Raw genomic sequence first — 25821 nt, forward strand, 5'->3', positions numbered from 1 at the left:
TTGACTCCAAAGGCAAATATGCCCATATTTTTGCAAAAGAAGTTTGAAGCTGTTTTTTGTATTTATTTATATTTATTTAAGTATACTATAAACTGTTGTTTACAGTTAATATAATGTTCATAGTTTGAAGTTAAAAAGTTTGAAGCTGTAGTTGGAAGCCAAGTGTTTTGTATGGTTTTTATATTTATAATATACTTTAAACAGTTAATATATTGTTCAATTTGAAGAAAAAAAATTGCCTTGGCAATAAAAAAAGCCTTTCTTTAATGTTGTCAATCGTCGCTTTGCACTTTAAAATAAAAAAAGTATCGGTTCCGGCACCGTTTAGGCACCGGTATCGTTTTAAAAGTATCGGTTATGTACCGGTATCGGATAAAAACCAAACGATACCCATCCCTAGTCATAGGTCAGATACTGGAGATACGGGGTCATAGGTCAGATACTGCAGATACGGGGTCATAGGTCAGATACTGGAGACACGGGGTCATAGGTCAGATACTGGGTCTTATACTGCAGATATGGGGTCATAGGTCAGATATGGGGTCATGGGTCAGATACTGGAGATACGGGGTCATAGGTCAGATACGGGGTCATGGGTCAGATACTGGAGATACGGGGTCATGGGTCAGATACTGGAGATACGGGGTCATAGGTCAGATACTGCAGACACGGGGTCATAGGTCAGATACTGCAGACACGGGGTCATAGGTCAGATACTGCAGATACGGGGTCATAGGTCAGATACGGGGTCATAGGTCAGATACTGCAGACACTGGGTCATAGGTCAGATACTGGGTCAGATACTGCAGATTCGGGGTCATGGGTCAGATACTGGGTCAGATACTGCAGATACGGGCTCAGATACTACAGATACGGGGTCATAGGTCAGATACTGGAGATACGGGGTCATAGGTCAGATACTGGAGATACGGAGTCATAGGTCAGATACTGCAGATACGGGGTCATAGGTCAGATACTGGAGATACGGGGTCATGGGTCAGATACTGGAGATTCGGGGTCATAGGTCAGATACGCTGGCCTGACTGCCACACACCTCCCCCCAGCCACTGAACATTTGCACTAAAACTGTTCATTTGTTTATATCTATTTGTTTAATATTGTTGTCCATATCCATATTCACCGTATTTATATCTTATCATGTCTCCTACCTCATTTATAACTTCTACTGCCACTTTCACCTGTACTTCACCTGCACTTTACATATATCTATATCACATCTGCACTAATCACCATTATTGCTGCTTACTGTTCATATCACTTATATCCTATACGATACTGTATATATTCTATTTATCTATTTTTATATTACCACTTTGCACATACTCTGCACTCTTCTGATTTTGCACTTCTGGTTAGATGCTAACTACATTTTGTTGCCTCAGTACTTGTACTCTGTGCAATGACAATAAAGTTGAATCTAATCTAATCTAAATACTGCAGATACGGGCTCATGGGTCAGATACTGGAGATACGGGGTCTTAGGTTAGATACTGCAGAAACTCTTTCTCTCTGGCTGAAGGAGAGGAGATGTTACATTCAAGCCCACCACTCTACTCAAGTCCTTCCCTGAGGTGGACCAGGCCATCATTAGCCAATCAGAGAAACCCTAGGCAATGCAAATGCTAATGAACCCTCGCATACACACACACACACACACACACACACACACACACACACACACACACACCAAGTGTCATTAGGACTGTGTGAAGTGCAGCCAAGCGTTCATCAGGCTGAGTGTTTGATGTGTTAATTTGAAGTCTCGATGCAAAGAGGTATCGAGCAACGGCTTAAATTACGCAGGAATTTTCAAGGTAGTGGTGGGCTTGCTAACGCAGAGATGCGATCGACTGAATAAGGGTTATTACACTTTGCCATGAAAACAGATAGGTAAGGATTCAATTTCAACTCTAAATGGAGCCTGTTAATATGTGCATGTGTTTTTTTCCCGTGAATCAAAATTCTAAATGTATCTCTCCGTTGTCAAAGTTAATCAATTTGAGGACAGCAGCTCACTGGCCTTTTGACGTTTACACTCAGAAATATTTTAAAATACGTTTTTGTTCTCTGTTAAAGAACACTTTCATTTATTTTGCTTTCATTGTACGGTGATTGGTCTGCATAATTTATCAGTGGCCACCAAAGCCAATATCATTGCATCACCTCATTTCCATAATCAACCATTTGCTGAAGGCCTTTCTTTGATCAGAGACTTGATATCTGGAGTTTGTTGTTTTTTTGCGGTCAGCCTTTGAGTCAGGATTTCTTTTTGATTGGCTGCTGGATAACAGGATATCCTCTGGATTTCCTGTGTCCGTCTGGGAAGAGGGTTAAAAGAGTGAAGGAATCAATCAGATCATAATCACTTTATCCGCAAAGAGTACAACATACACAGGAATCGGACTTGGTGATAAAGTGCTGTGAAAAAATAGTATAAAGACATGGAGAAGAGTACTATATAAAAAGAGTTAATATATAAAAATATAAACTCACACACCCTCACACTCAGATTCACACACACATAAACACATACACAATCATATCTAAACCCCTGCAGCACTGTCTTCCAGTCTATGTGACACTGCGTGTTGTCATTGATCCTTTTGATTTGATGACTCGTAACGCTCAAATGGAACCCGTGTAGTAATACATCCAGCTCACGTCCCGCACTGCAAATCCACACAGCTATAAGGTTTCGAGTTTGCCTGGGGATCTACTGTAGATTTTCTGTTCTGGTCGGGACTTACGCTCAGGCCACTGTAGGGTTAAGGTGACAGTCCCATGGCTCTCAGCTCATGTCTTTATGAGGCAGGGATGGGATACACACATACCTACACAGAGAAGCTCTATGTCCACTCAGCATCCGTGCAGAAGCATTTAAAGCCACACCGCATTTTTTGTCCAGATGGTTGAGCACATCCCTTTAGAGGAAACCCATATGAATAATAAAACAAGAGCCTTGCCTGGCATGATTTATCAGAGCAGTTGGCCATACGTATTCGCTCTGTATTTGTATTTGGAAGATTCGACGATCAAGGAGGGTGTCTGTTTTTTTTGGCTGGGGTGAATGATTTCTAGATCCGTCAGCGATGTCCCCCGACTTAACCTGTGCCTGAGATTGGAGACTGGAGCTGGAGAACATTCCAACTGATCTAATTAAGCACGATAAGCTCATGTCTGGCTGGTTTAATTCAGCGCGATAAGGTGAAATCTGGCTGGTTTAATTCAGCACGATAAGCTCAAGTCTGGCTGGTTTAATTCAGCACGATAAGCTCAAGTCTGGCTGGTTTAATTCAGCACGATAAGCTCAAGTCTGGCTGGTTTAAATCAGCACGATAAGCTCAAGTCTATAATAGATTTACATTTAGTCATTTAGCAGACGCTTCTATCCAAAGCGACGTACAAAGGACACAACAATCAATACATGAAGGATAATCTAAGCCGTGACTCATGGTGAGTGGGCTCCAGCAACTGAGCGACAGGGCCAAAGCTGTATTAGCATGGCATAGTCAGTGTCGTATGCAACAGCTCCACATGCTCCTCTTCTTTGTTCTCACTTTGGAGAGGACACGGAAAGCAGCCGATTGTCTCACACTGCCATTGTGTTTCTGCTTCTTTTGAAAAGTGCATCATTAATGCTGGTGTATTGGAGTTTTCTCGTATCAGAATAGCACATACAGTTCAAAAACGACAGCAGACTCATCTAATGTCCTCCGCTCGCGCCTCAGCGCTGGCGCTTTAGTGTGCAGTGTGTTGATTGAAGTGATTGATGGGAACTTCTGTGTCTTCAATTGGCATTCCTGTAAGCGCTTTGCCTGTGAGAGACGATTTCTAGGAAGATGAATGTGTACATCCTGGGCTTCTCGTTGGTGTGTAGCCTCTTTTTGTGCCCAGCCTCATACATAGATGATAACATCTGGGTACACAGTGCTGCCTTAACATACAGCTCTCTTATGCATGTTTGACTGGTCGACATGTACAGATGAGACTCAGTTCTTAACCAGTCCTCTCCAGGTTTTTGGTGAAGTCATGTTGGACAGGATGAGATCTTCCCATCTGTAGTCTGGATCAATGATGCGTCACCCAAATAGTTATCGCCGGTGCAGGTGCTGCTCAGCGTTGGTGGAAATTGCAAGTCTCATTTTAATAGTAATTTTACTATTAGCATATTCCGTAGCCACAGGCGGGTCAGCAGCAATCAGTATCCACATGGCATTTTTGTACTGGGATGCTGAGAGGCATTGTAGGCTGAGGCTCTTTTGATTATTTAATTGCAATGCACAATGCCTCCCATTTTGCATTGAAAATGTCTGTTTCTCGGGCATAAGTGTGATCGTGTCATCGATTTGAAATTGGAAGCAGTCGGTGGTCTTGCCTGATGCCTGATGTCGGCGATGTGGAGTTGGATGGTGGGTGGATGTGTCAGGGACATTAAAAACAATTGAAAGGATCTGATATGTAATGGTGTATTCGTAGAATCGTAATTCAACAGTCGATGGCAACTTTCTCTCGTGAATACTGTGTGGATTTCATCTTTTTGCAGAGATGCCTAGTTTATCCAAAACCACCACCGTATACTACTAGCACTTCTGAGAGTAATAGCAACAATCATTACAATAAATCAACAGCAACAACAACAACAACAACAGTCATAATAATAATAATAATAATGATGATGATGATGATGATGATGATGATGGATGACAAAGAAGAGCATGTCGTTGTATCTATGACACATGAATCCTGACTAATGGTCAGCTAACCCTCCCTGAGCATATTGCTCCTGTTATGCGTCATGCTGCTTTGCACTGTGCCACACCGTACGATGATCAGTGTGCCACTCAGCTCATTGCTTGGGCTCTGGCGATCTCCTTCCTCCCCTGCTGCCGAGCCCAGCCTGCAGAGCCCAGCCTGCCGAGCCCAGCCTGCCGAGCCCAGCCTGCCGAGCCCAGCCTGCACGGTGGAACCCCTACAGATGGCCCAGGACGCGGTCCAGAGCGCACTGCAGAACCACCATCTGGTGTTCTTGAACTTGAACTTAGTCACTACAACTCGGCTCAAAAAGTACACAATGTTACTTTATAGTACAAACTTGTTACTTTTCCCTTCTTTGGGAGGGTCAGAGTCTTAGATGGGAGGCGGGGGGGTCAGAGTCTTAGATGGGGGGGGTCAAACCCCCCTGTCAGTCACTCCCAGTGCTACTTGTCTTCCATTGGCACTTATGCTGATAGTCGTCGCTTTCAAAAGCACTCCTGTCAGTTTGAGGGTAATTTAGTCATTTTGTATTGTTGTGCTCAGTCTCGATGGCTTCCCCGTAAATGACTGATTTGCACTGTATTGCCTGCATCGCTTGTTAGTCACTTTGCATAGAAATGTAATTGCATTGAATAAATGTAAACGCTTTGACAATAGTGAATGCAATGGATGTGGTCTGACGGTTCAATATAGGCACATTTCACTGGCTGATTGTAAATTCATGATTCTGAACATCGAGATGCTGAACTGAATGGTTCATTTGATTCAGACTCATTGCCGACACACTGTGCAGTATGTGTATGCTGTACGTAAATGGGAAGGTTGTGCCAACCACACCTGTCGGTTGTGCCACACAGCAGGAGGGGTCTTTGACGAACACGCCCCCAATTATCTCTGATTAGCTCTTTGTCGCTATAGACACACATTCAATGGACTCGCCAGAACCATTGTATATTAATAACTAGAGGCTGAGCCAACAACTCAATCATATCACTAGAAATTATAATAATCACAATAACTAATTATATCCCTTTTTTGTGATCTATTCCATTAGTGGTGGCCTTTTTCAGAGAGATCCTTTTTAAAACTGCTTAATGATGTGGTAATTATGTCAAGCTTTTAAAACTGATTTACATGACTTGAAAACAGATTTTAAAATATAAACTGGGAACTTGTGTTGTTTGATGGTATGCATATGCTCTGATGTGTTTTACTGTTTCTAAAAAAATCCCTAATGTTGTTTTGTACAGTTTTGATGTTGTCTATACCGTGTGTTCTGTGTTCTGTGCTGTTTCTGTGCTGTTTCTGCTGTTTTCATATTGCGCTTGATAATGCCTGATACTGTTTCTGATATTGTTGACAGGGAATTTAATACTATCTCTGACGCTGTATTTATAACTTATCTGATGCTGCCTCCCTACCATTTCTTTGCATTTCAGACAGAAATGCTATGCTATACTGATGCTGTAGTTTGCCTGATATCATGATATCTGTTTCAAATGATGCATTCAGAGTGTATTTGATGCCATTGATGAGTTTGTGATGCTGTGTTTCTCCTCAGCATGATGTGGCCGCTAGTGTGGGCTTCTGAGGGGAGGCCTCTGATTGGCCTGGTAGGGTGACGACCGACTCGAGATGACCAGCCCCACCCCCACCTCAGCACTCGTCTGAGTGATGAAGGTCACGGCTAACACCGTCCTCCTCTTCCTCACTCTGTCCGTACTGTGCAGAATCAAGGTGGGTGCAATCACCAATCACATCACTGACACTGAGGTCAAGAAGTCGTTTAGTAATCAGAAGGTTGCTAGTTCGATTCCCTGTCGAAGTGTCCTTGAGCAAGACACTGAATCCCTAATTGCTCCTGATGTGCAGTGTGCCATCAGTGTAACTGTAAAATGTGTATACATTGTAAGTCGCACATATGTAAGTCGCTTTGGATAAAAGCGTCTGCTAAATGTAAATGTAGAATCTTACATTGTTGATGAACGCATTGTTTAATTAGAATGTTCATATGAGTGCTACTGGTCGGTTTTCTTTTTTATGTTGGCTGTCTGAAAGAGTTTTTCCAAAGGTTATTTGGCTTGTTGGATCACTTCCCCCACTGTTTTGATCACTCACTGAACCACAAACACTGTAATCACCGTTCTTGTAATAGTGTGTGTGTGTGTGTGTGTGTGTGTGTGTGTGTGTGTGTGTGTGTGTGTGTGTGTGTGTGTTTGTGTGTGTGTGTGTGTGTGTGTGTGTGTGTGTGTGCGCGTCGGGGGTATTTTTGCCCTGGTGTAATTGTACTCCTCTGAGTTTATAGATGGTGATTAAACGGTGGCCTAATTTACTGCAGCACCCCGCCAGCCTGATCAGTGTCAGTGTGTTTAATTGCTCCACCGCTGGCTGTGTCCTAGTCTTCCCTCAGAGAGTAGATAACTCTGAAAGCTCTGCATCTGTGGGACACTAGATAGGAGCCAGATGAGATGGGGATCTGTGGCTCTTGTGGTCATGCCCTGTGGTCTGGTGTTTGGCGTCTGTGGGCTTGTGGACATGCTCTGTGGTCTGTGGTTTGCAGTCAGCATGTGGGAAGACTGTGAAGGATACGGTGCAAGAATGGAACCGATACAGGAACGAGTGCCTGCTCAAGATCAGCACAGATCCCAGACCCTCAGGTAATACACAAACGAACACACACACACACACACACACACACACACACACACACACACACACACATATATATATATATACACACCCTCATATGCATGTTAAAATGCCACAATTTATTTGAATTGTAGATGCAAAAAAACAATCAAAATGTAAACCCGCTTTCACGCTCTGTGAAAGTGTTAACTCTGGAGAGAGGAGGTGTTGGCTGGAACCTTTTCCTCATCTTAGGTGATCCAAAGTGATGCAATATGTCTGCCCTAAGCCTGCTCCCAGCCGTGCATATTTCTCCCATCCAGCTCACTAATCCCGCTTTGTTGCCTTATCCCCCCGGGCCCCAGGGTCTTAGTAACACATTAATGAAAATTAATCTCACCACATGAAAGAATGTGACCCTTGTGGAGCGACGCTCTTTGGCCAGGCATCGGTGGAAGGGAAAACTATTGTCTTTACTATTTCCATCTGTGAAAAAAACAATGATATAATTACGTTGTGCAATATATCGTTTTAGAGTTATATCTAGTATCTCATGAATACAAATGAAGTAATTTCTCTCACCATGGATATGGACACCCTCATTTTGCATATCGCATCTATTACACATTTATTTCTCACTTCCTTCCCTTCCCTTTTCTCTCTTTTTCTTCCCCATGTGTCTTCACTCTCTTCTCCCTCTCCCCCCTCTATCCTCTCGTGTGTTTCCATGCTCTGCCAGGTCTGGTGTGTGGTCGCATGTTCGACATGTACGCCTGCTGGACAGATGGCCTGCCCAACACCACCGTCAAAGAGCCCTGTCCCTGGTACCTCCCCTGGCACGACCTAGGTACATCTGTTCGTGGGTAGTGATGGCCAGGAAGCTCACACTGTCACACTAATAAAATGTGTATCTTATCAGTATTATGTAGGTGTGAGCAAGAAAATAATGACGTAGTATGTTAGGCTTCTGAAGGCTACAATAGTAACCATACGTGATCATATATGTTGAGTGTAAAATGAAAATAAGCTCAGCGACTCCACAGAGATACGGGAACATTATGTTGAATGACTTCTTTGCTTTTGATTCTTTGATTATTATTTATCTATATTCTATCCACTGATTTTTTTTATTTCTGCATTTCACTGAAATTATTCCTTGAATCTTCTTCTCTCTCAGTCCGGAATGGCTTTGTGTTGAGGGAGTGTGGTCCAGACGGCCAGTGGGTTACCAATAACACCAGTCGTACCTGGAGGGACCACTCCCAGTGCAATGATGACGGAGGCCAACAGAGGGCGCAGGTACAGAACAGCACTCTGCTTGCATAAAAGAAAAGTGGGTTCTTTCAGGTGGTGCAAAATAGTTTGAAACACACACACACACACACACACACACACACACACACACAATGACCTCACACAAATTGGAGAAGGACAATCCTTGGGATCTGAGAGAATAATTTAAATAAAGATTTGTTTCTTATCAAAGCCAATCTTCTTCAAAGCCATTTTTACTTCTGAAATGTATTTTAAAAAGGGGGCATATCCCAGTTCACTGAATTGGTATGAATGAATGAGAATCCGTGGCTCTTCCTGGTGCATTCTACCTTCTCCAAGAGACAAACCAGCAGATTTACCTCGAAGAGAAACCTGGACAGGAACCTCAGTCAATGTCAGTGGATGGAAGACAGTGATGTGGTATACGTCCTGAAACATCCCAGACACCTTGATTAGTGTCTGTCGTTTCTAATGTCAGATAGTGTCTCATTAGCACAGTAGTTTTGATTGAATCGAGGTTTATAGTAATTTCTTTGTGTTACTTATCTTGTGGCTTTTGATGCATTTTGACACTATAGTTAGGGTGGCAAGATGCAAACAGACCAAATCTGGGATGAGTAGCAAGTTTGTGTGGGACATGTTACCAACGCTATAAAGTGATCCATTACAGACCCATCAAAAGCAGCTGTCCTTAATCAATGGCCATGATGTCGCCTGGTAAATTTGACCTTTTCTGCAAAGTTTGTGTAAGTTTGGTTTTTGTGACGTAGCAGAGGAGTTAATTGACCCCACGTCTGCACAGTTCGATTGACGGCTGTCACAGTCTCTCTATGACCGCCTTCAATGCTCTCTTCTAAGCCATTGGATGAAAGCCAGACTTTTCAAAAATCTTGTCTATGTTTCATTTGTTTGAGCCAGGTTGCTGTTTTTGACATAGTGCTATTAAATAGATAGGAAACTATACGTAACAACGGCATAAGCGGCTCATGTGCCGGGCGGATAAAAGAACACATCCATGTGTTTTTATGTCTGACAATTCAAAACCAACTGACCAATGAAAAGGCAGGACATTATCTCAATATGTGGGATGCGGGACAGAGAGTCAAAAGCTGTGCAGCTGGTCACCCTAGCTATAGTCAATGCTGCACTGTTTATTTCCACCCAGGAGAGGACAAACAATCACTGCCATGCTATATGTTGTCGCTCATGATGTGTCACGTCTGTGCTGAACCGAGCTCCGGCCACGCACCCTTTTTTTTACTTTGGACTCACACACCTCCGCTACAGCTCATTCACACTCCCAGCTGCACTTCAGTCACAATCCCCCCCCACACCCCCCCCACACCCCCGTCGGTTCTCGCATCACGCTCACTTCACTCCTGGACAATCCGTCAGGACGGCTCGAGCTCCGGATCCCCGACCATCCTCTGATCTCTCCAGCACAGAGTCTACAAGTGGGGGGTACACAAGAAAGCATGCCTTGAAGTGTGCAAGGGGAGACATTGTACACTGTTTGAACAACAAAGGGATGTTTGTTCTATTATCAGTCAAATGTATACTATAATGGCATTTCGTCAAGGAAATAGTGGTTCAGTTTCTTACAACCACACAGTCCTCTGGCTATCCCTTTATAGTCAGTCTCCTCCCCCTGTGTTCCGTGCTTTGACTTTGTAAACATTCATGGGTTTGGATCCTCTTAAGCGTCAAGCACTTCAGCAGCATGCCGTACAGTGAATTTGACACTCCAATTTCACATCAATTTCAGCTGTTTCCTGTCCACACGATTTAACATCGTCTTTTTCCTTTGTCTGGAGACAGACTAGCGGCTTATTTGTGACAAAATTGTTGTCTCTTTCACTCACTAAGCCAGGGAGCAGAGATGCACACTGCCATGCCAATATGTAGCACAGTTACCACAAGTGCAAGAGAAAAGAACGTGTCTTTGAAGCCTGTATATAAAATAAGTAAAGCGTAACAAATCACTGGTGACCGGCAATAATGTCAAAATGTGGCACACACCTCTGATGTTTTAAAGGCAGAGGCAGCTGGTGATTCTTTCCAATAACAAATATTGTCCTGGTGTGAAATGTGTGAAATAAGTGTCTCTAAGTGGACTCCCTCTATCTTTGGAATGAATCGGACAAGCTTCACATTCAGGTGACTAGTTTGTGTAGCTTCTCCGGTTGAGGAAGTGCTCTATCTAAGAGTACAGATTACGTCTCAGGATTGTTTTGGATGACAGGAAAACCACAGTCTGTCATTTTGTCCTTGAGGAAGAAGCTTCCATTCAGAGCTTTCCTACTGGGTCAATATCCTATCCTCGAGAATGATTTTGGAAAACGTTTCATATTAAATGTCTTTAAAGCAACAACATGCAGGAATTCAACACTTTTTGTGGTGTGTTTTTAGGCAAATCATTTTGGTACATCTTCAAAGTCATGGGAAGGACAGACAAACACACCTGACCTTCCTACTGGCCAACCAGGCTATGCACAGTATAGGGGTGTGGTCTAGGTCAGAACCCCTCACAAGACCCCACCCAACTATATCACCGTTTCTGCATGCCTTTTAATTAGTTAGCGTGCTAGTTTTAGTTTTACTGTTGAAACATTTCTGAGAGGTAATTTGGTCCTGTCATATTTAGTGACTTATAAGCAAGCAGTAGTGCTTGAAAGTCAATGTGACTTACTGGAAGCCCGTATTCTTTTCAAGAACTCTAGCAGCTGCATTTTGTACTCATCTTGAAACAAAAAAGTCTTAAAGTGAAAGAAACTGTTAAAAACCTTGGTGTCTTAATTGATTGCAATCTCAGTTTTAACAACCATGTTAAAGAAGCTACTAAGTCAGATTTTTACCATCTCAAAAAACAGCCAAACTTAGAGGCTTTATGTCAAAACATGACTTAGAAAAACTCATTCAGGCCAAGCTGAAGCTGTTTGATAGTCTTTTTAGCTAGGCCTGTGAAAAGACGATTGCAGTAGTCAACCCTGCTGGAGATAAAGGTAGCAATCCAGCAGCACTCTGTTATTGGTGGGAGTTAAAGAGACAAGTGAGTACCATCGAGGCCCTCTTGTATGTGGGAATGTGTGTGTGTGTGTGTGTGTGTGTGTGTGTGGGTGGGTGGGTGATATGCGGTTGTGAAGGATTTCGTGAATATAGAAGGAGTCATTACTAACTGCATTTTCAGCTTTGCCGTATAGCTCATGATCATCTGTAAGTGTGTGTGTGTGTTTTAGTCTCATTTTTCATACTGTTCCATTTCCCATCTGCCATTCATCACCCACTCTCACTCTCTCTGTCTCAATCGTTAAGTCTTTCCACCATCTCTTCATCTCCACCCTCTTCCTCATTATCTCTCTGCATATCCACCCTCTTCCTCTATCTCTCTTCATCTCTCGACACCTTCCTCTCAGTCCCGTCTCCCCCTTTTGTATCACTAACTGCCTGACTCTCTCCTCTCTCTCTCTTCTGCTCCCTTTCTTTCCATCCTCTCTCTTCTGCTCCCTTTCTCTCTCCTCTCTCTCTTGTGTTCTCTTTCTCTCCATTCTCTCTTACTTCTGTTCATTTTACTCTCTCCATGATTCTCTCTCCCTTTCTCTCGCATCCTTGCTGTCTCCCTCTCTCCCTCCCTCCAATCTTTCTTTTTCTCTCTCCCTCTTTTTCTCTCTCTACCTCTCTCTTTTTCTCTCTCTACCTCTCTCTTACTCTCTCTCTTTCTCTCTCTACCTCTCTTTTTCTCACTCTCTACCTCTCTCTCTACCTCTCTCTCTACCTCTCTCTTTCTCTCTCTCTCCGTCTCTCTCTTCCCCTCCACATGCTGAGGCACCTCCCTGTGAGCAGAGGCAGTGGTGTGAGTGTGGGTGTAATGGACTCTGTGGAGAAGTCACACACACACACACACACACACACACACACACACACACACACACACACACACCTCGCTCACAATGCCAGAGATAGATGGCCTCCATTTGATCTGAGGTTGGATGTCAAGCTGTTGAGTAATGCAAAGGACAAATGGCACATATCCAGGCCCTTAACAGAGAGTGCAGAGGTGTGAAATACATATAACTACATGATAATCAGCATCAATTTGCAGTCTCCAAAACCCCTGGATCTCTGACGGCTGGAGTGTTGCACTCCTACAGGGATACCCATGCTGAGGGGTGGAAGGGTACGGACCAGACAAAGTGTGATCCTCTGTGCCTCCACACAGGCGGGGGTTGAGCTGAGGGCTGATAACCCGTAAAACATTATGCATAGTGACACAAACCAGAAGCCGAGCAAATCGACCAAATCTAGGGGACGGTGTGACCGGGTGGGACGGGGGCACTAGAAGATCACCATGGGGGTCGGAACCTGGATTTTACAGACATGGTACAGAAGCGGCAACATTGGGCAGGCAGCAAGAGAAATTACCAACACAGGCACTGACATCGTAGGGTCTCGGCGAAACACACACCGGACAGGGCAAGGAAAAAGACCAACTCGCAGAAGGAGAAACCATAATGACCACAATCACAGAGAAGGGGCAGGTGTCAAAAGCCATGGCAACAGCCTTGATGGATTGGACTCCAATCAGTGAGTCAGTGATCATTGAAGCCATTCCCAATAGCACCTGATTGAGCACATCTACACCACCACAGAAGAAGAAGAAGAGGAAGTAAAGAATGAGTCGCACGTGCGACTGGTACAATATGCTATTAATTGCTGGGTTGCAGTTGAAAGACACTCCCACAGCAATCAAGGCACTTTGTCAAGGCAGAAACTGGGAGGACCTTCAGCCGGGTGCAATCAGTGAGCATGCTACTTCCATAGGGCTGTTGCTGAAGCGTCAGCCCTCGTGCTCAGCCCTTTTCGTGTGAAGACCTTTTTGGGTAAAGACGTGCAAGTCTACCTGTACAAGACCTTTTTGGGTAAAGACGTGCAAGTCTACCTGTACAAGACCTTTTTGGGTAAAGACGTGCAAGTCTACCTGTACAAGTCCACCGAAACAAGGTTCACAAACAAGGTAAACTTTTTTTTTTTTCTCATTTTGACTCTGCCATAGCCATGTGTCACATTAGCATCTCTGTTGTCACTGGTTGTCAAAAAAGATCACAGCGCAGCAGGCGGCAGCGCAACCTGGGTAATCTCCGCTCACTTCAACAAACCTCTTCGGCTGTAACCTCTTTCTCTGTTGGCCTGTGGAACTGTCAGTCTGCAGTCAGGAAAGCTGATTTCATCTCAGGTTATGCCAACCACCTCTCCCTAGGGCTCTTAGCTCTCACGGAGACATGGATCACACCTGAAAACAATGCTACCCCGGCAGCACTCTCCACCAACTATGCCTTCTCCCATACTCCCCGGCCATCTGGTCGTGGAGGTGGGACGGGGCTGCTGATTTCAGACAACTGGAAATTCACTCCACTGCTGCCTTCAAACAGGTATGCCTCCTTTGAATATCATGCAATTATGGTAACTGCTCCTGTTAAAACTTATGTGATTGTTATCTACCGTCCACCAGGACAACAGGGTGATTTCGTCCATGAGCTGGACACCCTGCTGTCATCCATCCCTGAGCAGGAGTGTCCAACACTCATCCTTGGCGACATGAACATCCACCTAGACAATCCCAACTCAGCTGACTTTCGAACCCTGGTTCACTCGTTCGACCTACAACAGGTCCCCACTCCTCCAACTCACAAAGCAGGAAAAGAGCTTGACCTCATCCTTGCTCGGAACTGCACCACGGACAACCTAACGGTAACCCCTCTGCATCGCTCGGACCACTTCTTCATTCGCTTCGATGTTCGGCTCATTGAGCAACCCTCTGTCCCCCCTCCGATGGTCTCGTTCCGGCGCAACCTCCGCAACCTCTCTCCCACCCACTTTTCCTCTCTGGTTTCTTCTGCTCTTCCACCTTTATCCACTTTCTCCTCACTAGGTGTCGATGATGCCACAGAATCACTCTGCTCCACTCTGAGCTCATGCTTGGACACTTTGTGTCCACTTTCCACCAGACCTGCTCGTTCTACCCAGTCTCATTCGTGGCTGAGTGATACCCTCCGAACGCAGCGCTCCAATCTCAGAGCGGCTGAGAGAAAGTGGCACAAATCTGCAGCACTGGACGATCTTGCAAGCTACCAGACACTGCTGGCCTCCTTCTCATCCAGCATCACTGCTGCTAAGAAGACTTTTTTTCAACGACAAGATCAACGGTGCAACTGACGCTCGGAGACTATTCTCCACCTTCAAAACTCTGCTCTACCCTCCTCCTCCTCCCCCAGCTACTAACCTCACTGCTGATAACTTTGCTTCCTTTTTCACAGAGAAAGTGGCAGCCATCGGGAAACAGTTCGACCAACTGTCTCCCCCCCCTAAGGGCGCAACCGTCAATGGCTCATCATTTCCTTCTCTCACCCCTCTCAGCAAGAGTGAGGTCTCCAAAATCCTAACAGGTAGCCGTCCAACTACTTGCCCGCTGGACCCCATCCCATCCAATATCCTTCAAGCCATATCGCCTGCCGTCTTACCGGCAATAACACAGGTGATTAATGCTTCATTTAATTCTGGAACATTCCCTTCTTCATTTAAAGTGGCTCGGGTAACACCGCTGCTGAAGAAGCCGTCTCTCGATCCCACTCAGGTGGAAAACTATCGACCGGTCTCACTTCTCACGCTCCTATCAAAAACCATTGAGAGGGCAGCTTCCAAACAGGTCACAGAGTTCCTATCAAGGAACAATCTCCTCGATCCAAACCAGTCTGGATTCAAAAGTGGTCACTCCACCGAAACAGCCCTGTTGTCTGTGACAGAGGCCTTGAAAACAGCTAGAGCAGCAGCTCAATCCTCAGCTCTCGTCCTGCTTGATTTATCAGCTGCGTTTGATACAGTCAACCACCGCATCCTTCTGTCCATACTGTCAAGTATGGGCATTTCTGGCAAGGTGCACTCCTGGTTTGAATCGTACCTCACTGGGCGCTCGTTCAAGGTGTCATGGCAAGGTCAGCTGTCTGTACCTCACCACCTTACCACAGGGGTGCCCCAAGGCTCGGTGATGGGACCACTTCTCTTTGCCATTTACACCACTTCGCTGGGCCCTATCATCCGCTCGCATGGTTTTTCCTATCATTGCTATGCCGATGATACTCAACTGTTTCTGTCTTTCCCTCCTGAGGACACCACTGTCTCGGCGCGGATCTCGGACTGTCTTGCTGATATATCCACATGGATGAAAAACCACCACCTTCAGCTGAACCTGGCCAAAACGGAACTGATGGTCTTTCCAGCCAAGCAGGCCATCCACCACAACATCAGCATCAATATTGACTCCTTGTCTCTTGTTCCATCCAAAACAGCAAGAAACCTCGGGGTCATTATTGATGACCAACTGACTTTCACGGACCACATTGCCTCTGTCTCTAGGTCCTGCCGCTTTGCGCTATTCAACATCCGCAAAATCAGGCCGTACCTAACCCAGTATGCCACCCAGCTGCTGGTGCAAACCTTGGTGAATTCCCGCCTTGATTACTGCAACGCCCTCCTAACGGGCCTGCCGGCTTGCGTGGTGAAACCACTACAAATGATCCAGAACGCGGCGGCGCGTCTGGTGTTCAACCAACCGAAGAGGGCACACGTCACCCCGCTTCTTATTGACCTCCACTGGCTGCCTGTAGCTGCTCGCATTAAGTTCAAGTCACTTATGCTTGCCTACAGAGTGCTTGATGGTTCTGCTCCCACCTACCTAAATGCTCTTGTAAGGGCAAATGTTACACCCAGGATGCTGCGCTCTTCTAGTGAGCGTCGTTTGGCACTGCCGTCTGTGCAAGTACGGCAGTCCAGACTATTCTCATTTGTAGTTCCACGTTGGTGGAATGAACTACCCAGCACTACCAGAGCAGGGGCGTCCCTCTCTACCTTTAAGAAGCTTTTGAAGACCCAACTCTTCAGAGAGCACTTCCCGTCCTAACTGGCACTTCGACTAGTGCGTAACTTGCAATTACAGCAGTTACATTTCTGCACTTCTTTCTTTCTTTTTTATTTCATTTTGTTATATTTCTTATGTAAAGTAGTATTTATTTATTGTTACACCAGGTTCTATTGCTCGTAGCTTGAATATTCTCTCCCTTGTACGTCGCTTTGGACAAAAGCGTCTGCTAAATGACTAAATGTAAATGTAAATGTAAATGTAATATGCAGTAGGAACACACACAGCATGCTAAAGTAGGCGGAGACAGATTATGACAGGGTGATGGGCATGCACGGGCTGGGCAAGAATAACGAAATTTAACACATTTTATTTAACGGAAAATAACGGGGAAGTACTGTGCGAAGTGTACAACATGAATGAACTAGGCATAACAGGAACACTATCCCCATGTAAGAACATACACAATGCAACATGGGTATTTCCGTACTAAGTAGTAAATTATTCAGGATTCAGGATTCAGTGTAAGATACTGGAGTATACAGGTCTGCAGACATGGGAAGTGAGCACTATCTAGGATGCATAACGGTCAAGCTGAGACTGAGAAAGCAGCCAAAGGACAAGAAAAGTATTAGGGTGAAGTACAGAGACACAGAGAGGTGCAGGAGAGATAGGGAGAGGGAGGGGGAGAGAGAAGCGAGAGAACAGAGAGGAGAGAGAAGAGAGAATATGATCAAGCCCAGCTGAAAAATGAAGACATCTTGAAGACATCACCCTGAGAAACATGAAGTATGCTAGATGCTTTGGATTTGGATATCTTTACTTACTCACTTTTTCAACATCTTCATTTCAATCCCATTGATGGATAATTCCCTCACATTGTGTTATATATCTTTTGCTCTTTTTAATCTTCTTTCACATGTTGCAGCTTTAACAAGTGTACTCAAACAAACAAGTAATATATTTCCCACACATGCTGTAAGGACTGTGAAATTCTCTGTTATCATGACAGTGTTGTACATGCATACAGTACATGCCGTACATGCATGTCAGGCTGTCTTTGCAAGCAGTAGGATTATTTCTGCATCAGCGGCCTCATTAGCCTCAGGTGGTTGTTGTTGTTGTTGTTGTTGTTGTTGTTGTTGTTGTTGTTGTTGTTCTCACTAACAGCCTGGCTCTGTCCCTGTGTGAGTGACGCACAGTAGTGGCTTACAATAGGGAAAATAACCCACAAGGTCAAGGAGGGAGGACATGTTTGGAACATGCAGAAGAGGATGTGTATCTGCAAATGACAACAGCAACGATAACGATGCTCACTCTAGTCTAACTAGCCCAACATGTAGGACCGAGCATTTGAATGATGTCAAAGTAAAAGTCCGTCAACAGAAGGAGGCATTTTTAAGATTTTTGAAAATGTATCTGCGGGCCGCACTGAGTGAGGAGGCGGTGCGCATGCTTGATGTAGGTAGTCTGCTACAAACAGTTACAACCACATTACCTGACATTACCATTATGATTTGGATTAGTGATTTGTTCCTTCTCAGATATTTTATACTATATATATTAGAAGGAATATATATTATATTGGGCTTAGTTTAAATGTTTTTGATAGTTTACCAAACCTGTCATATATTTGCTAATTACTGATGTTAGTGGGTTATTGGTTTAGTGTGAGTCTACAGAATACTAGTAACTGCTGTGTTAAGCAAATACGCAACAGATTTGTGTTAAACTGTCGACCACATCTTAACCAAGCCCAATACTGGTATTTTGTTGGCTGTGTAGAACAGGCTGTCTAAATGATGCCTTGACAGTAGATAATTTATTTATACTATATATATACAGTATATATATATTTATTTTTATATATATATTTATATATGTGTACATATTTATTATATACTCTATTATTATTATTATTATTATTATATATTATATTGGGCTTACTTTAATTGTATTTGATGGTTTACTGTTGGCTGTGTCGTCTAAATGATGTGTCTTCCACCCTCTGCTGTGTCCCCCCAGGAGAACCAGATAATTATCCTGGCCTACTTCAGAGTGATGTACACAGTGGGCTACTCGCTCTCGCTGGTCAGCCTCTCCCTCGCCCTCGTCATCCTCCTCATCTTCAGGTGAGCCCCTTCATCGACCGGCCTCCAGTGGGTCCCCCATCACTGTCTTTATGACAGGATTGGACACCTCCAGTGTGTCTCTCATCACTGTCTTTATGACAGGATTGGACACCTCCAGTGTGTCCCCATCACTGTCTTTATGACAGGATTGGACACCTCCAGTGTGTCCCCCATCACTGTCTTTATGACAGGATTGGACACCTCAGGTGTGGTGTGTCCCCCATCACTGTCTTTATGACAGAATTGGACACCTCCAGTGTGTCCCCCCATCACTGTCTTTATGACAGGATTGGACACCTCCAGTGTCTTTATGACAGGATTGGACACCTCCAGTCTGTCCCCCGTCACTGTCTTTATGACAGGATTGGACACCTCCAGTGTCTTTATGACAGGATTGGACAGGCTCCAGCTGAGAGTATAGTTTGGATCCTGGCTAGAAACCTCCAGGTCAAACCCCCTTAAATGTGAATGTATGAACTGCCTATAGACTCTAGTGACTTCCCAGGCATCCAGTAAGAGTGGAGCTAATGGATTTTCCACAGCGCTGCAAACCTGGAGAGCTGAATGCATGTGTGATGATCAGTGCCCCTCTGTGGGTGGGCCTGCCGGGCTTCCTGCTGGAGTTAATAACTTCCCATCGGTTTGGGTGTGACAGTCACACTGTCTGTATCCACAGCGGAGACACACTGTCTGTATCCACAGCGGAGACACACTGTCGCCTGAGAGGAGTCCGTCACTCTCAAGATGCAAAATAGAAAAGACAGTAATAAAAAGAAGCGACCAAGTAAGACTGATGAAGGAAAGATTGGAGAGGAAAGAATTGCGAGGGACGCAGAGTGGAACGGGAATCATTTAGCCGTGAAATGACTGAAACTGCACGGGGAGGGGGGGGGGGGGGAGAGAGAGACTTTTGTGAGGCTTGTGCTTCATCAAAGTGAGAAATGGGGAACTGTCAGCCAGATTAAGCACAGCCTCATCTAGCCAGGGCACACTCTCAGTCGGTCCTATTAGCCGTTCCCTCAATCCACTAAGACTCCGACAAAGAAGTCAAGTGAACACTTGACATTACCATTCTCTTTGATGTGACTAATATCCCTAGGTAACACATTGAAATTCAAATGAAATTCATAAACAAGAACGCAAGAACAATAACTTTTTTTTGTCTTGCCAGATGTCTTTGTTGACCACGAATCATGTGCTTTTACCCCAAAGTGCCTTGCAGTAAAGTATGACCATGTGCTGAAATACTGGCTTGTACTGATTACTGTTACACAACCACAGATATATGTGGGGATGAACTCCTCTAATGGATATATACCCTAATGCAGCCCTTTAAGGCATCTACTTATGCAGCCAGTCTCAAGACAATGATGAGTTTCCAGGAGGCGGTTCCGGTACCATATGTATGCATACCATCCAAGCTGTACAGTACGGTTTCTGTGTCATTAAACTGCCCCAGTGGGAACTAAAAATAGGAATAAAGGTCTCTGAGGTATGAGGTTTCCCGCGACACATGGGCATTATGATCGCGGTGGGGGTTAAGAACAGTATGATGCACAGCAGGAAGTGGTGGTTCCCCCATCCATTATTTTCTATGCTCTGGGACTCCTGGCAGCCAATCAGAATTTAGTACTTTCCATGATCAAAAACAAGCTACGCAAAGATAAAGGGGAAGATAGACAAGTGGCCTAAGACACATAGTGGCCTGCTATGCATATGCCTGCATATGCTATGATGTTCTTCACTCCAGGTGCTTCAAGGCTGAATACAGTTGTAGTTCTTCAGTATATATTGGTAACCCTTGATACAGCTCGTCAAGTAGGCAGCAAGATCATCTGTCCTCTTTGGCTGATGTCAATGAAATAGAGTCAAGTTTTCCATGCTTTTATTTTCAAAATGAAATGTGTACAAATTGCTTTGGATAACAGCTTCAGCTAAATGAATACGTGTAAATGGAAGACTTGAGGGCTGATGTCTCGGATCAAATAGAATCCCAAGTATTTTGTTGTTAATAAAAGGGAAAGGATTTGAGACTTGCAATAATGACATGCAGAATATCATAGGCATAACAGCTGGCAGTTTCTCTGCCTTCTGTGCATAGTGGTACTTTGAGGTGTTTTTTTATGCATGTGCTCTCAATTTAGGAGGGCCTGGAGATATATAGTATATATATATATATAATAAATATATAAATATAATTATAAATAAAAGTGGAAACAGGGAAACAAAGTGTGTTAAGTCGACAGTAGTTGGGGACCACTGTTTATTTATCATGACCTCAGAGTAACAGCATCATTATAAACCCAGAGGCGTTCTCATTTCTTGACAACAAAACCTACGTACTGCTCCTTTAACTGGAGAATGAATGAATCAGTCCCTCCCAAATGGGTCTCCTCCCTGTATGGTGAGATGAGAGATGTGAGTGCCTGTACGGTGAGATGTGTGCGGTGAGATGAGAGCGCCTGTGCGGTGAGATGAGAGATGAGAGCGCCTGTGTTCTTCTCTGTGTTCCAGGAGACTGCGCTGCACACGGAACCTCATCCACACCAACCTGTTTGCCTCCTTCATCTTGAGAGCCGTGTCCATCCTCACACGAGACGCACTGCTCACCAGAGACACGCCCGAGTTCAGGGACAACAGGGACGTGTCCAACGTGCTGAGTGACAAGGTGAGGACACACTCAAACACACACACACACACACACACACACACACACTCAGGGCATACATGCACACACACTCATATGGACACACATATACCCATAATGAGTTCAAGGACAACAAGGACATGTTCAGCATGCTGAGCAACAAGGTGAGGACACTCTCTCACACACACACACAAACACACACACATAGATTTGGACAACAGAGGTGTCCAAAATGCTCAGTGACAAGGACACACACACACAGTGCAAAGACATTAATATGGATACACACACAAACACAGAGTACAGGGACAAGAGCAATATATGCAATGTGCTCAGGAACAATGTGAGGTGACACACACACACACACACATGGCATACACACTAAAATGGACACACACACAAACACACAGACACATAGCCAATATTTGTCAAAAGTGTAACGCACCCTAAAAGGGAGGTTGAGGCTCGGACGCAAAGATCAGAGAAGTGCAACAGAAACCACAACACCGTTATTAATACGAAAATAGATTTATTGCCAAGCTACCCAAGGGAATTAACAATAGATATAAAACATTAAAATGCGCTTCCTAAAAGTACGGCCAGCACTCAAAGTTAAAATGTCTGTCTGGGGTGTCCAGGTAGGTCCGTATGGTTTCAGCGCCGTGCTCGTCAGTCTCGTTCTCCCGGGACACGGCCAAGCCAGCCGCTCTTCTGGTTCTCTGCTTCTCATGCACACACACGACACAGCTTGGACAGGGTCAATGGCCGGCAGTCCTCAAGCAACTCTCATCTGGTCCAACCTTGATACATGGACACAGCGTCAGACAATACTCAATTACAATTACATGAAACCCAGAGAAAGTAGAGAGCCCACACCAAAGAATATCGCGATCACCAACCTTGATACAATGGACACAGCGTCAGACAATACTGCCATTAGCTTGTGGACACGAGTAGGAATATTGTGATGGGAAACACCTAGGGAGGGGAGTGGCATAATTCTAGGCACCTTTGCTTAATTAGTGATCATGCTACACACGTGCGGTAGAAAAGGTTCGTGCTCAGTGCTCATTTAAAGTGTGCCAATCACCACTACAATCATGTGAAACACTACACACCACTCAGAACACACCGTGAATCACTGCAAACAACCCTCAGGCCCAAAACACCATGTTACATCAAGCACCAGGCAATCCCTCCATAAAGCCCTTCCTGTGTCCCACATCAATATACTTGATCCTAGTAGTATTCAGTACGAGCCACTCTACTGTACGACCACGGACAGACCTTTGAAAAACCTAATAATCCTGATCCTCCCAAACCAGCATGATGCTTGTTTTACCAATATCTCACCACGGTCTCACCAATATCTCACCACGGTCGGCAGTCTGCCAGCTGCACTCTCCCAGCTCTCAGGGGTACAAACCGCTCTATTCACTAACTCAGTCTCTGCGTGGGACTCAGGCAGGCTAACCGTGTAGCTTCTATAGCTCACAAACCAGCGCCCGTTCATACAGAATAGCATTTTGTCATGACTGTACTCTGTTGAGGTTAGCACATGGTGCAGAGAGAGGAAGCAGGGTGAAACCTTACCACACATGCCCTCACAGGGAGTGTGTGAACGGTCTAACGTTAACGTGGGTGCTGAAAAGCAACACTTGCTATGTGAAGAATATCAATGTTTTTTTTATTTATTTATTTTATTGTTTCATGACGTTTTGATGTGAAGTGAACGTGAAGAAATACTCTACACCGCGTTCCGCATTATTATGCAAATTACACTTTGCTCAGATTTTCCTAAATAGTAATACACAGTCAGTCAGTATCATTTTCAAGTCATCAACTGTTAGAGTATAATTCAAATTTTATTGAACAAACCTCCTAATGATAAGTATTTTTTTTTCAAAAATAAAAAACTCAAAATGCAGTGTTCCAAATTATTATGCAGAATTTCAGAGTTTCAAGATATTTTATAGGTTGTAAAGAACAAAAAATGTCATTTGTTGAATTTGCAGCATTAGGAGGCCATATTTACTGAAATCAAAAAAAGTTTGAATCAAAAACATCTTAACAGGTCAAGTTACATGTTAACATAGGACCCCTTCTTTGATATCAACTTCACAATTCTTGCATGCATTGAACTTGTGAGTTCTTTGATAGTTTCTGCTTTAATGTCTTTGCAGGATGCCATGATAGCCTCCCAGAGCACCTGCTTGGATGTGAACTGCCTTCCCCCCACATAGATCTTTTGCTTGATGATGCTCCAAAGGTTCTCAATAGGGTTAAGGTCAGGGGAAGATGGGGGCCACACCATGAGTTTCTCTCCTTTTATGCCCATAGCAGCCAATGCCCCAGAGGTATTCTTTGCAGCATGACATGGTGCATTGTCATGCATGAATATGATTTTACTACGGAAGGCACGGTTCTTCTTTTTGTACCACAGAAGAAAGTGGTCAGTAAGAAACTCGACATTATTTGCAGAGGTCATTTTCACACCGTCAGGGACCCTGAAGGGGCCTACCAGCTCTCTCCCCATGATTCCGGCCCAAAACATGACTCCGCCACCTCCTTGTTGACGTCTCAGCCTTGTTGGGACATGGTGGCCATTCACCAACCATCCACTACTCCATCCATCCATCAGGACCATCAAGGGTTGCACGGCACTCATCCATAAACAAAACAGTTTGAAAGTTAGTCTTCATGTAGTCCTGAGCCCACTGCAACCTTTTTTGCTTGTGAGCTTGGTTTAGGGGTGGCCGAATAACAGGTTTAAGGACACTTGCCAACCTCTTGAGCATCCTACATCTTGTTCGCGAGACTCCAGAGGCACCAGCGGCTTCAAACACCTGTTTGCTGCTATTCAATGGCATTTTAGTGGCTGCTCTCTTAACCCTACGCATTTGTTTGGCAGAAATCTTCCTTATTTTGCCTTTGTCTGAACGAACCCGCTTGTGCTGTGAATCGGTGACAAATTTCTTCACCGTCCGATGATCACGCGCAATTCTTTTGGAAATATCCAATGTTGTGATACCTTGACCAAGGTATTGCACTATTTGCCGCTTTTCAGCAGCAGAGAGATCCTTTTTCTTCCCCATTTTGCCTGAAACATGTAGCTTGCTTAATAATGTGGAACATCCTTCTTAAGTAGTTTTCCTTTGATTGGGCTCACCTGGCAAACTAATTATCACAGGTGTCTGGGATTGATTTCAATCATCCAAATAGCCCTGAGACACAATACCATCCATGAGTTTAATTGAAAAACCAAAAAATTAATGTTTATGACCCTTAAATACAATTTGCCTAATAATGTGGAACGCGGTGTACATGAAATGAACGAATGTCAAACATGCCAATCAGGGCGGGGACCAGGGCAAGGGCACACTCAAAAGAGCCTGGCACTAGCAGACACATACTGTTTCCATTAGCACGGGAAGTGTGTGAATGGTCTAACATGGGTGCTGAAAAGCAAGACTTGTCACACATTCTCTCTCTCTCTCACACTCCCTCTCTCTATCTCTCACACATGCCAATCCGAGGCAAAGGGCAAACAGTGCGCTAGCAGACACATTCCATTAGCAACGGTGCATTTGAAGTCAAATCACATTCAGTGCGTTCTGGTTTCAAGGCTTGTACAGCAAATTACAGTGCCCAACACATTCAGATCATGCACCCCACACCAATCCATTTGGCTGGCACGCGCCATGTCAAGGTCAAATCGCATGACGCCATTTCTCGGGACCTGTATGTTTAAAAAAACAACTGATCTCTGTCCTGAGATTTCACTCTTGACCCCTTGACCCTTGACCCCTCAGGCTCTGTCGGGGTGCCGCGTGGCCCAGGTGCTGATGCAGTACTGTGTGGGGGCCAACTACTACTGGCTGCTGGTGGAGGGCCTCTACCTGCACAACCTGCTGGTGCTCATGGTCTTCTCAGAGAACAGCTACTACTGTGGGTACCTCGTCATTGGCTGGGGTGAGTGCATGCACACACACACACACACACACACACACACACACACACACACACACACACACACACACACATACGTGCATGCACGCACACACACACATGCATGCACACAAACACATGCATGCACACACACACACAAACACACATGCATGCACACACAAACACTCACACACACATGCGTGCATGCATGCTCACACAAACACTCACACACACATGCGTGCATGCATGCACACACAACAGACAAACACAAGAACACTCACACACACACAGATAAACTCATAAACACATCTGAACATGCACAGGTAAACACATGAACACATCTGAACATGCACAGATAAACACATGAACACATCTGAACATGCACAGATAAACACATGAACTCATCTGAACATGCACAGGTAAACACATGAACACATCTGAACATGCACAGATAAACACATGAACACATCTGAACATGCACAGATAAACACATGAACACATCTGAA

General features: G+C 44.6%; 1 protein-coding gene across 1 annotated transcript in view; it reads left to right on the forward strand.

Annotated features, from left to right (window-relative positions):
• gipr (gastric inhibitory polypeptide receptor) overlaps positions 1–25821 on the forward strand; it is a gene marked incomplete at its 3' end in the record, with an annotated part of 51176 nt that overhangs the window by 15858 nt on the left and 9497 nt on the right. Inside the window, exons 2-8 of the mRNA XM_042708634.1 lie at positions 6338–6513; positions 7337–7433; positions 8144–8251; positions 8582–8724; positions 18614–18720; positions 21235–21388; positions 25180–25339. Of these exons, the coding sequence (XP_042564568.1) occupies positions 6451–6513; positions 7337–7433; positions 8144–8251; positions 8582–8724; positions 18614–18720; positions 21235–21388; positions 25180–25339 (832 nt within the window). The remainder of the gene's footprint in view (positions 1–6337; positions 6514–7336; positions 7434–8143; positions 8252–8581; positions 8725–18613; positions 18721–21234; positions 21389–25179; positions 25340–25821) is intronic.

The sequence above is a fragment of the Clupea harengus genome, chromosome 9, assembly GCF_900700415.2.
Source record: "Clupea harengus chromosome 9, Ch_v2.0.2, whole genome shotgun sequence".
In the NCBI taxonomy this organism is placed as follows: Eukaryota; Metazoa; Chordata; class Actinopteri; order Clupeiformes; family Clupeidae; genus Clupea; species Clupea harengus.